A 16,052-nucleotide genomic window follows, 5' to 3' on the forward strand; every position below is an offset into this window, starting at 1 on the left:
TTTTGTCTTACAAAAGAAACTTTCTTCAAAAACAACGAGTAGCACAGATCGCCAAATGATACATTCAAGAAGAAAACCAAATCGTCTGCACATGTACACTCCTTTATGGTAACAATATTACCTATATGACCAAACGACTGCACCGGCTCTCATCGCGGGTATGTGGAAAATCAACGTAACTGTTAACTTGCTGCTGTACCTCCTAGTTTTTCGCTCTCCCTGAGCGCTGACAACGCTATATAACAGCCCGACAGGTAGGCAATGATTTTACATACTTCTAACACGCGGGGGAAACAGATTTTCCTGAAACCCAGCGGTTTAGTTATGTCGCGTGTTCTACGGCGAAGAGTCACGGTTAGTTTAGTCGACTAGTGAAAGAACGTTGGTACCTATCTACTGGTTCCAGAAGCACGAACAGAATACTGTTAGCGCTTGGAACAAGTGAGCGATTAGTGTATCGAAAGGATTTCAACGAGTGACTACTATGGATAATCGGATACGAACCCCGGATGTGAACGTGGGAACGATTCATTTACTTAAAAATTATGGCTGTTTTTCTCCACCAATAGGTACATTTATCCAGTTTCAATAATATTAAACGATATAAAACTCTCTTAACAATACTTAAATTCTGCTCTTGGAGCTTAAAAAATAATACTTTAAATCTTGGTTTTTAATTTTACACATTTTTCGAAAGTCGTTAAATTCTGAAAATGTTTCATGCTGTGCCTATGATGACCAATAAATGAGAATTTATCCATTTTTTTCAATTATGTAGGTATTTATTTCCAAAACTATAGGTACATTTTTTTTAATATACCAGCACCGGCTGAAGTTTTGTGCCTAAGTGTTGACCACCTGAAATAAAGTTTTGATTAGTATCTTCCATGAAATATCTACAGTACCGTTCATAATTGTATAGAAATTGGAAGCAAGCGCACTGTCACTTCGACTTTGAACTTCCATAACTTTTTACTCTGATGATATTTTTAAATCAAATTTGTTGCGTTAGATAGATCAACTATCACACTATTATATCACAAAATTTGAGCTTTCTGGAGTTTGTGTGGCCTGAGAAACAGTAGGGGAGAGTGGGGATACTTGATCCCCTTTTCTTATTTTCACCATGTCTTTTTGGAAAAATTTAGCAACTCGCCGTCTTTGACATTTTCTGACAGCTTGTAACTTCAAGTTTCTATGCTCCAAAAATTAGAACGATACTTGAACATGATCCCCTATTGAAGGAGACTTGATCTTTTATTCAGTAAGCCCTAATCCTTGTATAAAAATCTAACAAAACCCCAAGATAGAATGTTAATTGACTATTTTGGTCATGTTTGTTCTCATTTCACAATTTATAGCAGACATAAGAAGAAAATTCTATAGCTTTGTCTCAACGTTAATAACATTGTATACTTAAAGGCGCTATTTTTTATAATTAAGAGAAAATTAATTATATTTGCTCTTTTCTTCAGACAATTGTTTGATAAACCTTAGTTTTTGGATAAATATTAGTAATTTCGTAATCAGCTATCATAACGATCAATTCAGAAGAAGAATATGCCGTTTGGAAGGGGGATCAATTGTACCCATAATCAACATTTTAGAAAACTTTTTCTGAAAAAAGTTGAGAGTTTTCCATTGCTTTGAAAATATGTCATTATGAAGTTCATTTTACGCTCGAACGATTGCTACATTGGAACAAATATTTTTTTTCATAATTCTACCATGTAAGGAACATTTTAAAGTGATGAAAAAAGATCTTCTAGTTACATTTTGTGAAATTCTTCAAACAAAGTTCAATTACTCAAACAATTATTTTGTTTACATTTTTTAAACTACAAGCATTGTTATTTTGCTCATTATGGCACATTTTTCTAGAACATTTGATCTTTGTAAGACATTCCAGTTTCGAGATATAGCTAAGGAATCAAGTTCTCCAGGGATCAAGTATCCTCATTCTCCCCTAATCTATTCTAAGTTCGTGAAATAAATTCTCACCTTTTTCAGCGTACGAAAACAAACAGACTCCAATTTGACAACTCGATTTCTGATTTTCCAGCAAACTATATAGATCAGTTGTTGGAATGTCCAGCAATTTGAAATCCGATTGCTGGTTTCCAGCAAAAAAATGGATTGCTGAACATTTCCAGCATTTTTTTTTTTGCTGGAAATCGAGGCAAAAATTTACTGTGTAGATATGTTGGGGTCCAATGAATGTTTTTACCGCTATCTCAGATCATCCGGTAGAAAAAATCTTACTTTAAAAAAAAACGACATCCAACTTTGGCTTTGCTTAACTGTATTTCATTTCGCAATGAACAGATTTTCAAAACTAAAATTTTAATTTTTTGTCGTTAATTTGATCATTACTTTCACAGAACATACTTGGTCTGTCAAAATTCCCAGTTCTTCAGCATATTGGAATAATGATAAAGATGTTTGAAATGTGCGCTTCGGGTCATATTGACCCGAACAGCTTTGGAGGGTTAAAATAAATTTCAATTATAAATTTCATGATATACTTACATGATTCTGACAGAAAGCACCTCTAAATCTCATTCTTTTCTTAATAAAAGGAAATTAAACTCACTAGATAATTTCAATTAAGCAGATGCATTCAAATTTTAGAAATCAATTTTTACATTTTTCCGTCTTAAATCTACATTTTTTTTATATATGACGGTATTCTAAAACAAAAATTGAATATAAATTACTACGGATTGAAAAAGTTAGAACGTTGAATCTCTAGAGATTCTTGCAACAATAATTTGATTATGAGTGTTATAGCTTCTGTGTTCGTCTAGATTTTTCAGAGTCAAGAAGGGATAGTTAGTAATAAAGCTAACTTTATTTTAATATCAAGAATTGAGTGTTTTGGCTATAGACTTTAAAATTTAGCCCTAGAATGGAAAATACTCACTCACAAGAAGAATTTAAACAATAGTGCTATCCCGTAATCATTTGACTATTTTCTGGGCAACGTTTGAAAGATCTTGGGGTGATTTTTCGGATTCACAACAATCATAGCGTCAATATTGTTTCCACATAATTTACACAAACGTAATTAAAATTAAATCAGTCATTGGTAACTTTCTTATTAGATTATCAACATTAAACCTAAAAAATAAAACCTAATCCTCCATTTATTTAAGAAAATAATTTTTAAAAAACCTATTTCTGACGTTACATAAAGGCGTTTGAATTGAAAATATTTGATATTAAAATTTTTAATTTATTTAACATCTTCGTTGAAGACTACAAATATCATTTCAATTTGAAATTTCTTTGAAATTTCATCAAATTCCTGGATTATGTGGAACAGGGAAAAAAATAATAAAACTAATGTGATTTTTTCTCAGAAGTCAAAATCAATCGCAGTCATAGAGTAAGTTGACCATTGATTTTGAAAGTTTTTTTCCAAATATTTATAACATCTTGAATCTCATAAACAAGAGCTGAGATTATAAAATTAAATGCATATTTAAATTTAGCATTCCGAAATCAGTCAATATTAGCTCATAATTTTTTTTGTATCTCGAAAAATGTAATTTTAATTGCCTTGTGTTATGAAAAAACTGTTTTGACAACTATTTTGAAAATAAAGGTTTTAACTGTTGATGCATTATCAGATGCTAGCAGAACCCAGCATGTAATGTAATTCTTCTTAATGACTTTAACCAATCACAATTGTTCTGAATTCCGGGTCAGTGCAACAACATGGTGTTGGAATCTTCTTCAATGATAAATACTTCAAGTGCTACACTCTTGGATGGAACGACATTGAATGGAGTTAGTCAACGGAACAGGATACGAAATTCTCAAAATCGAACGCTGGATTTGGATACCTCAGATGATTCTATTTCGATCAGCCACATATTCAAAGCCAGCGATTTCCTTGTGCCTATTGTGGTAACTGTTCTTTTGAAGCACAATATTTTTTTACAGTTTGGGCCTCTTTTTTTTTTTTTTTTTTTTTTTTTTTTTTTTTTTTTTTTTTTTTTTTTTTTTTTTTTTTTACAATTAACATGCATCATTTTATCACACAAAATCGAGTTAAAAAAAGCACAACCTTCCTTCCTCTAATTTGGATAAGAGAATGACCATTCAAAATTGATCCACAAATCATCAATCAACCCTCTCGCACATATATCTCACTCATCATCATTTTCCAACGTGGCACTCAAGTTCATGGCTGGTAAACGGTGGATAATGTGCAACACGAGACCCCATAGTGGTCATATCACCTCTTATTCACAACTCCTATCTCTACCTCCCCGCGGTGCCGGCTGGGGTGCGAGTAACCTAAGCGGAGATCGGGTACCCAACCCCGGTGGATGCTTTGGTCGCATGCAGACTGAGAAGGTGGCCGTACGCGTCTGTTCCCCAGGTCAGGGGCGGCGTGCAACAACAACCGAGCGTCTGTTCTCCAGGTCAGGGGCGGCTCAAACAGCGTCTGTCTTGCAGCAAGCGGCTGAATTTATGAAATGCGGCTCCCGCCAGCTAAGTCCAAGATGGCAGCCCCATCGCGGGATAGGGACTTTAGGCTAACAACCTACTGCTCCTGATATCTTGTATTGTTACAGAAACTGAGATAAGAAATAACCGAATTGGAACTTTGGCAACAACTTTTAGCATGAAAACACGGACTAGAATTGGAACTTGGAATGTTTTGACCCTTGCCCAGCCAGGAAAGCTGGCTCAACTTGCTAGAGAAGCTAGCCGCCTCAAGCTAGAGATATTGGGACTGAGCGAAGTCCGTTGGCCTAACACTGGAGAACACAAGACACAGTCCGGGCAAGTACTGCTTTACTCTGGCATACGAGGAGAACATGCTACTCGGGAACGAGGAGTTGGTTTCCTGTTAAGCCCGCAGGCCCATGCGGCTCTCATAAGATGGGAACCGATAAACGAAAGAATAATCGTAGCCAGATTCAGAACACGGGTTAGAAACCTTACAATGGTCCAGTGTTATGCGCCAACTGACGTTGCCGATTTGCAGGAGAAAGAGCAGTTTTACAGTCAATTGAACAGCGTGGTTGAGAGAATTCCGAAGGGTGACATTCAAATCCACTTAGGCGACTTCAACGCAAAGATTGGCTCCGATAATCAGGACTTTGAGCGCATCATGGGGCGCCATGGTCTAGGACAGATGAGCGAAAACGGAGAGCTGTTTGTAGAATTTTGTGGCAACAACAACATGGTGATCGGTGGATCGCTCTTCCCCCATCGACCAGCACATAAGGTCACTTGGGTATCCCGAGATGGCCGAACAGAAAATCAAATTGACCACATCTGCATCAGTCGAAAATGGAGAAGGAGCCTTCTTGATGTCCGCAACAAACGAAGCGCAGACATTGCATCCGACCATCACCTCGTCCTTGGCGAGATACGACTGAGGGTTGCGCGTGTCCAACGGCGCGAGGAGAAAGTCGGGTGTCGATACGACGTCCGCCGGTTGGAGAATCCAGAGGTGAAAAGGGCATACGTTGAACAGCTAGAATCCCGAGCCTCGGAACTGCCGACAGACGGAACAGTCGAAGAACAGTGGTGTGGAATCAAGAATGCCTTTGTCACGACGAGCCATGGTACTCTCGGTAAAGTTTGTGGAAGACGAAGTGAATGGATGTCGGATGAAACCTGGAGGATGATCGATGATCGGAGAAAGGCGAAAGTCGGAATTGAGCAGGCATGTACCGGGTCAGCCAAAGCAGCCGCCCGCTTACGATATGCGGAGCTGGAAAAGGCAGTTAAACGAGCTTGTAGACGAGACAAGAGAGCCTGGACAAACTCCCTAGCCGAAGAGGGAGAAAGAGCCGCCGCCATTGGAGATATCCGATTATTATATGATATTTCTCGCCGCCTTAGTGGTGCAAGGACTAATGCAAGAATGCCGCTGAAAAACCGAGCAGGTCAGCTGCTGACAGATCGAACAGATCAGCTCAAGCGTTGGACTGAGCATTTTGATCAACTTTTCCGAGTTACAAATAGCAATGGCCAACAGAACCCGCAGCTCGAGGCGCCCACAGTAAGTCGCATTAATGGCGTCAACTCGGAAGCGCCCACGCTGGCTGAAATAGAAGCGGCAATCAAGGACATGAAATCCAACAAAGCGCCTGGAATCGATTGCATTCCTGCTGAAATGCTCAAAGCCGACCCTGCCTTGTCAGCACAAATGTTGCACCGTCTTTTCGCTGACATTTGGGATACTGCAACATTCCCGGCCGACTGGATGCAGGGTATCCTCGTAAAGGTCCCAAAGAAAGGAGACCTAACAGAGTGCGGTAACTGGCGTGGCATAACTTTGATCTGTACAACCCTTAAAGTACTCTGCAAAGTGATCCTGAACAGGATCCAGGAGAAAATCGACGCTACACTCCGACGGCAACAAGCTGGATTCCGATCCGGACGATCATGTGTGGACCACATCACAACGCTACGAATAATACTGGAACAAATCAACGAATTCCAGGACTCTCTTCTGCTGGTGTTCGTTGATTTCGAAAAAGCATTTGACCGACTGAACCACGAAAACATCTGGGCTGCTCTTAGACGACGAGGGGTCCCAGAGAAACTAGTCCATCTCATCGAAGCACAGTACGAGGCATTTTCGTGTAAGGTCTTGCACGACGGTGTCTTGTCCGAACCAATCCCGGTAACTGCTGGAGTGAGACAAGGATGTATTTTGTCACCGCTGCTTTTTCTCATCGTAATGGATGAGATCTTGACTGGATCGATTGACTGTAGACCAAACCGAGGATTGCCGTGGAATCCTTCAACCATGGAGCAACTGAACGACCTTGACCTGGCAGACGATATTGTTTTGCTCGCCCAAACACAACAAGACATGCAGAGCAAACTCGACGACCTCACCGAAAGCTCCAAGGCAGCAGGTCTCAAAATCAATGTCGGAAAGACCAAGTCGATGGAAATCAATACAGAAAATCGTTCCAATTTCGTGGTAGCTGGACAACAGGTTGAGACAGTGGAGTGCTTCCAGTATCTTGGTAGCCAGATTACGCCTGATGGTGGTACCAAGAAGGACATCGAAACCCGGATCAGAAAAGCCCGATTTGCGTTTGCGAGTCTCCGAAACATCTGGCGGTCACGCCAGATCTCTCTACGAACTAAGATCCGAATCTTCAACTCAAACGTCAAATCCGTATTGCTGTACGGGTGTGAAACTTGGTGCACATATGCGGTGACGACGCGAAAACTGCAAGTTTTTGTGAATCGCTGCCTGCGGAACATCATCCGCGCTTGGTGGCCTGGCAACTGGATCTCAAACGTTGAACTTCATCGCCGGTGTCATCAAAAGGCGCTAGAAATCGAGATTCGGGAACGTAAGTGGAGATGGATTGGGCACACGCTGCGAAGAGATGAAAACGAGATTTGCAGAGAGGCGCTTGACTGGAATCCAGATGGGCATCGAAGAAGAGGCAGGCCCAAAAGCTCGTGGCGGCGAAGTCTAGCCGCTGAAATCCGCACAGTTGACGAGAACCTTGGCTGGCAGCAAGTGAAGACGCTGGCTCCGGATCGCCAGCAGTGGAGATCTTTTATCTCAGCCCTATGCGCCGGTCAATCGGCGCTGGACCCTTAGAGCGTAGACTCAAGTTCATCCATTTCACACGTCCATCATTCACACGCTCATATTTCAGTAATCATTTCAACAATGTTTAAAAGCATCATCACACTTTTAAAATGAACTAATTGCTGATCGTTGTTACCTCATTTACGCAGTCAAGCATTCAGGTAAACCCAACATATAAGAGCCACTTGCGTGAAACGCTGTTAAATTTTAAAACTGTTTTCGTTTTTTTTTTAAACCATATTTTGATTTCATTTTTATTGTTATTATTTTATACAATTCATTTCGAGGACCTATCTTCCACACCTATGAACGTGCATCACCCTCCTTTGGTATTTGAAATTTTCTTCCCGAATCCTCTGACTTTTGTTGAAGAATTCGATGTATCAGCCCCTGATTTTATTCGGGCGGATTTTGTTACTATGAACCGTGTTCTATCTGAAGATGACTGGTCTGAAATCCAAAGTTGTAGGGTAAATGATCTTGAGCGGAACTAAATGGCCCAATTCGATGCAACTCGGAACATTTGATCAATCGGTGTGGATAGGGGTTATATCCGAACGATTTTTTTTTTAGTTCAGCGGATAGATCTTGGTTTCTGCTTTCTAATGATGATTTGTTGAATATTTTAGAGTGAATCCTGAGAATTCTAGAGCTGTTTTACTGAAGAAAGAATTCTGATCTTGAGCGGAACCACGCTGATCTTGAGCGGAACTAAAATATGATCTTGAGCGGAACCATTTTGTACTGTAAACATCTTTAATAGCTCTCATTCCTAATCTTTGTGTAACTGATTAAATTCCACCTTAAAAGATTTTAAAGTTAAAAAATTAATGTTTTTACGTAAATTACAATAATTTAGCCATCTAAATTTATTCTCAAAATTCCCGTTCAAATTTATTTCTTACTTCATAACATATATATAATTTTCACTTAGATTCACTGTTGTTTATTTCGAAAGAATCGATTCTATAAACTAAAATTTTAGATTTTTTTATCTCAAAAATTCAATTCGTAAGTATATTTGAATGATTATTTGAATGTGCTCGTTTAGGGTCATATTGCCCCGAACAACTTTTGAAGGTAACGACAAAGTCAGCAATACAAAAGTAGATGCCTTAAATTACAGATTTTGCAAAAAAAAACTATACATTTGTCTTAATCAAGGTGTTTTGAGAAAAAAAAAATCTGATTTTTTGTGATTTTATCCGAATATTCTGTGATGCTAATTCCTTCATTTTCATTGAAAATTCACGATAATTTGGATCTTTTTTACATTTTAGTTGGGAAAAATCTGTTTATATTGAAAATTTTATCAAACTTTTCGAATTCTAATTAAAAAACCCAAATTTTATATTGACCTAAAAAAAATATAACTTTGGAAATCCATTCAAAATTCAAAAATTCTGGGATTTCGGCAACCTTGCTCTAAACAACTCATTCATAGAATATAGTTTATAATTAATTCCAGTATTTAGCTCAATTGATAAAACAATTATTTCCTTAACCGAGTTCCATGTGTTCGAGCTCAAGTGTAACATCAAACACTAGGGAATCGGGTAGTTCATCAGTACCAGGCCACCAGGCTACATCAAGAACAACCTTTTGAAATTAATGCTGCTTCTTGAAGTTCGAATAGTAATGGCAATGAAGATTGATTCTTATTCTGAAACTATGACTTTACTTTATTGGCTTCATTAGTTCTCGAATTATGCCAAAAAACAGGAAGAAAGCCTTACTCCTCCTTCCCGTCGGCCCCCTGAATGAAAAAATCAATTTCTGTGTACCTGGTTTGGTACGCTGTGACACCTATGAAAGAAATTTTCGATTCTATTCGAAATTAATTTTCCATATTTTCTATCCCTAAAGTTGATATACAAAAGGTGCTGCATACATTCAGGGGTAAAAAACATGTGTGAGACATAAGGCATAAGGCAGCGCACCTAGCGGTTTATTTTGTAAGCTAGTAGGTCCACTCAAGATCCAAGATGGTTCCACTCAAGATCAGATTTCGACTAGTTCCGCTCAAGATCATGTACCCCTGACGTTTATGGGGCTGTTTGTATATTTAAAGCAATCCTGTATGACGCTTTTGATAAATCCGTACCCCTGGTGCGGCCTCCTCTTCGACCTCCTTAGACTAATGTTCACTTGAAGCGGTTGAAACAGACACGATCGAAATTGCTAACGAAGTTAAGTAACTCCAGTTGCCCATTCGTGAAAATCAAATTGAACGCGGCTACTAAACGTTACCGGATATACATTTGACTTTGCTATCGCCGTTATGTGCATCGTACTCAAAGTCAACTTCGTCGCAATCCAAAAAAGTTATGGAAATTTGTTAACTTCAAACGGAAAGAGTCTGGGCTTCCAGCTGTACTCCAATTAAATGATCGAATTGCCATGTCAACTGGCGAAAATGTGACCTTTTTGCGACGCACTTTGCCAGTGCTTTTTCAGTCGAATCGCCAACCGCTGTTCAATTGAACGCCGCAGTAACAAGATTACCCATCGATGTGCTGGATCTGGATGTTTTTGGTGTAAGCGAGGAAATGGTGTTAGAGGTGCTGCGTACTGAAAAAGTGTCGCTCTTTATCGGTGAAACCTCTGACAAGCATTTTTACTCACTTACTCCAGTTCTTACCAACTGGAAAAAATCGCCGGTATTTCGCGAAAGTATTTGAAAGGATTGTCAACGATGTCACGTTTTCGGCTTGCCGGAACTGCATCTCTGAGAACCACCATGGATTTTTTCCTAGACGCTCTGTAACTTCAAACCTGATGGTTTACACATACTTTTGCATATCAAATATGGATGCCGGCAAACAAATCGACGCGATATATAGGGGAGAGTGGGGATACTTGATCCCCTTTTCTCATTTTCACCATATCTTTTTGGAAAAATTTAGCAACTCGCCGTCTTTGACATTTTCTGACAGCTTGTTACTACAAGTTTCTATGCTCCAAAAATTAGAACGATACTTAAACCCGTTGATGAACTAGAAGCATTTTCGTGGGAGTAAAAAAATTGCGATTTTTCTGAAGTTAGGGGAGACTTGATCCCCTATTAAAGGAGACTTGATCTTTTATTCAGGAAGCCCTAATCCTTGTATAAAAATCAAACAAAACCCCAAGATAGAATGTTAATTTACTATTTTGGTCATGTTTGTTCTCATTTCACAATTTATAGCAGACATAAGAAGAAAGTTTTATAACTTTGTCTCAACGCTAATAACATTGCATACTTGAAGGCGCTATTTTTTATAATTAAGAGAAAATTAATTATTTTTGGTCTTTTCTTCAGACAATTGTTTGATAAATATTAGTTTTTTGGATAAATATTAGTAATTTCGTAATCAGTAATCATAACGATCAATTCAGAAGAAGAATATGCCGTTTGGAAGGGGGATCAATTGTACCCAACTCTACACTCAGAGGAAATCTTATTATAAATTTCATAAGATACATCTTATGAACCGCTTTTTTGTGTCCAAACTAATATTTCATAAGAGTCTTATGAAATTCTTTCAATATTCATACGAAGTTCTTATGAAAAAAAGAAGTAGCAGCATTGTGAAATATAATGAACACATTCATTCCATCAGCCTCGTCGTCGTACCAAGCACTAACCAGTTGTGGAGCCATTAGTTTTTCTCAAAGTTGAAAGTGATTTTGTTATTCTACATGGTAAGTTTATTTTTTGTGAACGTTCCAATTATTTGTTAACGTAAACCCATATTTTTATGTTTACTTTTCAGCATGTTGACCGGCGAAAAGGATAAGTTCAACGGACCGGGTGCGGCAGAATGACTGTTGGAACCGTGCCGTGATGTGCTGCTTATGGTGATCATGATGTAATTGTCAACAAATAACAAATTACACAGAAAATAAACTGAACGTTTTCAACATCAATTATTTTAATATTTTCTCATCAAACTTAAAATTTTCTGTTTCCATAAGACCCTCTTATGAAAAGCAACAACCTCTCATTGAAGCAGGTGTTCATCTGAAGAATTCATTCGCTTCATAAGACAATCTTATGAATTTCATAGATTTTTCTTATGGCGCCACTTCATAAGAGAATCTTATGGTATATATAATAGTATTTTTCTGAGTGTAGGGGATCAATTATACCCATAATCAACATTTTAGAAAACTTTTTCTGAAAAAAGTTGAGAGTTTTCCATTACTTTGAAAATATGGCATTATGAAGTTCATTTTACGCTCGAACGATTGATACATTGGAACAAATATTTTTTTTCATAATTTTCCCATGTAAGGAACATTTTAAAGTGATGAAAAAAGATCTTCAAGTTACATTTTGTGAAATTTTTCAAACAAAGTTCAATTATTCAAACAATTATTTTGTTAAAATTTTTTCAACTACAAGCATTGTTATTTTGCTCATTTTGGCACATTTTTCTAGAACATTTGATCTTTGTAAGACATTCCAGTTTCGAGATATAGCTAAGGAATCAAGTATCCCCAGGAATCAAGTATCCTCATTCTCCCCTACCGATATTTCCGCGGCATTTGATTCTGTAAATCACGATATTCTTGTGAATAAATTTAATCAATTGGGATTTTCCGAACGATTGTGTGCGTGGATCAGAAGCTACCTAAAAATCATCGATTGGCTGTGAAAATTGGTTCTGCTGAATCCTCTGACTTCATTCCAAAGTCTGGGGGGACCCAAGGCAGCAATTTGGGTCCTTTGTTGTTTAAGCTGTTTTGTAACGATATCCTCTTTGTTGCCTATTGGATGTGAAGTTCTCCTGTATGCGGACGACTTAAAAATATTTTTAGTCATAAATAGTGAAGCTGACTTTCATGAACTACAACGCTTCTTGAACACAGTTGTAAACTGGTGCGAGAATAATTAACTTGTTTTGATCATTACGAAGTATTATCACGTTTGAGCGTAGGAAAAATCCATTCACCCATAATTACGATATTCTGGGCGAGCAGTTGCATGCAGTGATAAAGGATCTTGGCGTTTTGTTGGACAGTCACATGACTTTTAGGCGGCATTAATCTGTGGTTCTCGAGAAGGCTAACCAAATGCTGGGATTTATTATACGTTTGAGTAAAGAATTCACTGATCCACTCTGCTTGCGAGCTCTGTATTGTTGCCTGGTATTGGAATCTGCGAACCTAGTAAGGTGGCATTTTGAAGCTTAACAGCGCGTTTTGAAGCAATTCAACATCGGTTCGTGCGTTATACTCTTCGTGAGCTACCTTGGGAGAATCCTTTAAACTAGGGTTACCATACGTACTCTTTTAAGTGTACGTGTACTCTTTTCCGATCGAAAAATGGGCGTACTCTTCTTTTTGTGAAATTTTACCAAATGTACTTTTTTTTTGTTGAAAGACATTTGATCAGAAAAATCTACGTCCATTTTATGAAGTTTTTTCACATTTTATGTAAAAACTGCGAAAGGAATACAGCTTACAACAAATTACTTTAACATTTTGTTTTGTATGATTATTTATTTTAAGTTTTTATGAACATTGAACGCAGTAAGCGCCTTTGAGTATGCAAACTTAATCGATATGCACAAAAATTTAGAAAAAGTACTGTCGAACAGGGTATCAAGCAACAACAGGGTTAGATTAGGGTTACTATATCCTGCGACACCAAAAAGAGTACATTGAGATCATATATCCAAAAGTCAGGAGAAACGTTAAACAGTAGAACCCCGATCAGCCGAACTTCAGTTTATTGTTTATTGTTTATTGTTTATAAAAAAAAACCATCTGACGTAAATGTCTTAATGGTTTACTTAATCTAGGTCTATCTTGACATACATTCAAAGTTTTCTTATTAATTAGTTCTTAATTGGTCACTTATGCTGGATTCGATCAAGCGTTTAAAGGTTGCAGTTGAGCCATTAAAGTCAAAGAGAGCATAATTGCGTAAGAAGCTTACTTTTGCAGAACGCAGAGGGTCATTGCTACCATAGCGCGTATTTCTTGATTCCAGTGATAGCCAGTCACGATTTCGCAGGGTTCTTTCTGGAGCATAAATATGACAGCGCGAAAGTATCCAAGAGCAATCGATTTCGTTTTTGAGAATTTTCGCCACAAACAGTGATTGGCTAATATCATGGCGATTCGACAGCGTGTGGAGGCCAAGCAAAGCGCAGCGTTGTGCATAAGGTGGCAGATTTCGAGGATTATCCCACGGTAGATCACGCAGAGCATAACGTACGAATTTTCGTTGAACCGCTTCAAAACGCGCCACCCATGTAGTTTCGAATGGCCACCACACCAGATTTGCAGATTCTAATATTGAACGAACAAGGCAGCAATACAGAGCTCGTAGACAAACAGGATCTGTAAATTCTTTACTCAGACGTATGACAAACCCCAGCATTCGATTGGCCTTTTCAAGTGTAGCACAGTAGTGTTCCTTGAATGTCATATGACTATCCAAAACAACGCCAAGGTCCTTAATTTGATTAACACGATGTAGAAGTTCACCCTGGATATAATAGTCGTACAAAAATGGAAGTTTCTTGCGTCCAAATGTTATGATACAGCACTTAGAAACGCTTAAGGCCAGTAGGTTGACAGCACACCAGTTCACTACTGTATCGAGGAATTGCTGAAGTATCTGACAATCTGCTTTACTGAGCTCCCGCGTTTTCCCAGCCATCAGGTTGACCCAAGATACCCTTATATTTATTGAAATTTTCGCCCGGATGATGATATGCAAAAGGATGTACACTACAGTAGAAACCCGGTTACCCAAAGTAATCGTGGGAGGGACCACCTCGTATAAGTGAAATCTTGGATTAAACGAAACACGTTGACAAACCCTATCCTTTTGCTCTTGTTTTGCATATCATTCAGGCGCATAGCTCGGTTCTACAATACATGAATTTTATTTTTCTATTTAACCGTCGTTTCGGGCAAGTTTAAACTTGGCATAACGTCAATTTAATACCGTTTTTTTGGAATTTAACCCATTAAGGTAATTCTTCCTCAAGATTTAATACCTTTGTCTGATCAAATGTCTTTCAACAAAAAAAGAGTACATTTGGTAAAATTTCACAAACACGCCCATTTTTCGATCGACGTGTACTCTTCAAAAAGTACGTATGGTAACCCTAGTTTAGAGGAGCCGAGTAGTCCGTAATTCTATGCAAGATAGGTTTTCTTGAGTCTTGACCTGTTGATTCCTCACTCGCCTTTTTCATTAAAGCTGTAAAGCAAGGATAACAATCGTTAATCCACTGAAGCATTCATTGTGGTTTTTAAATTAAAAGCCATTTGTTTAGCTGAGTATTGAATTCCTAAAAATCCTAATCTAAATATTTCTTTCCAGAATATCCCGCGCGACAAAGACCGGCACCAGTGATTCGGGAGCTGATTAGTTCATCAACACCACCCAAAACCGCTTTGTCTTCAGTACTTTACCGCCACAGTTTGCTCACCGATTTCACCTACACCGCTGCTGCGCCACTTTTAAGCCCGATAAAGTGTATCAAACGTAAGCAACGCTGTGAAAAACAACCCATTCCCATTGATCAGAAAGATGAGAAATACTTCGAAAAAAGGAAACGCAACAACGAAGCGGCAAAAAAATCTCGAGATGCCCGGAAGCTTAGAGAAGATAGGGTAAGACGTGAACCATCACGGTATTTTCAAATGTAACCCTTGCTGTAGCCCCAGAGAACCGTTATTGTTTTACTTTTTTTCTGTTCCATTCATTTCGTTCACAGATAGCTTTGAAAGCAGCCCTCCTGGAACGAGAAAATGCCATCTTGAAATCACAGATTCTGTCGCTTCAAGATGAAATTTACGCTTTGGCTCAAGTGCTGTGCCTAAAAAATGCAAACTCGAACCAGTGAAGTTTTGTCGAGTGTGCACCCCAGTCGTTTGAGCAAATTTGAAGTAATACCTACCAAATCCGGGACAGTGCAACAATCCTAGTTATTACTGTACATTTATTTCTTTAGCTCTACTTTACCTGCTTTAAAATAAAGTGATATTGCGTTTGAAAGATTGACTGATTGATGAGTGGAAGCATTATTCATGCAATATTGATTCAAATGTTTAATTGTGCAACATACGTTGGCGGTTTAATTGTGAGATAACACCAGATGTTTGTAACGTTGAACGCGTTTAGTCTAATTTTGATTACTAAGCCTTGATTGAGTGTGGGAACACGAGCCTGATTTGAAGGCGTGCTTTTAAAATTCTTTTTAAAAGTTTTGCATTTTTAATTCTTCCAGCATTTTTCGAACGGTTCATAATTTCTTTCTCCATCTGGATTACGTTTTATAAAAAGGGTGAAGCAACAAGGACTTATCCGAATTGATGGTTATCAGGATAAATTAACACCCGATTTTATTCGTAGGTACTGAAAAAGCGCCTGAATGTTGGTACTTTATCTTCAAAAGCTAAAATTCAGAGTAAACATTAGTAAGTGTGCAGACCGGTCCGGAGCTCCGAAGCC

General features: G+C 38.3%; 2 protein-coding genes across 2 annotated transcripts in view; one reads left to right on the plus strand and one right to left on the minus strand.

Annotated features, from left to right (window-relative positions):
• LOC129744705 (60S ribosomal protein L11) overlaps nt 1–16,052 on the minus strand; it is a 259,877-nt gene that overhangs the window by 117,135 nt on the left and 126,690 nt on the right. The gene's annotated exons all lie outside the window — the stretch shown is intronic.
• LOC129744706 (D site-binding protein) lies at nt 346–15,509 on the plus strand. Its single transcript, XM_055737372.1, has 3 exons — nt 346–569; nt 14,919–15,211; nt 15,316–15,509. The coding sequence occupies exons 1-3, from the start codon at nt 485–487 to the stop codon at nt 15,442–15,444; spliced, it is 507 nt and encodes a 168-aa protein (XP_055593347.1). The 5' UTR covers nt 346–484; the 3' UTR covers nt 15,445–15,509.

The sequence above is a fragment of the Uranotaenia lowii genome, chromosome 2 (assembly GCF_029784155.1).
Source record: "Uranotaenia lowii strain MFRU-FL chromosome 2, ASM2978415v1, whole genome shotgun sequence".
In the NCBI taxonomy this organism is placed as follows: Eukaryota; Metazoa; Arthropoda; class Insecta; order Diptera; family Culicidae; genus Uranotaenia; species Uranotaenia lowii.

What these genes read in the sequence shown, in the direction of transcription:
- LOC129744706 (XM_055737372.1), top strand. Translation starts at nt 485, where the DNA reads ATGGATAATCGGATACGAACCCCGGATGTGAACGTGGGAACGATTCAT. An exon ending in CTGTTTTTCTCCACCAATAG is followed by an intron (nt 570 to 14,918) that starts GTACATTTATCC and finishes ATTTCTTTCCAG; the next exon opens with AATATCCCGCGCGACAAAGA. An exon ending in GGAAGCTTAGAGAAGATAGG is followed by an intron (nt 15,212 to 15,315) that starts GTAAGACGTGAA and finishes TTTCGTTCACAG; the next exon opens with ATAGCTTTGAAAGCAGCCCT.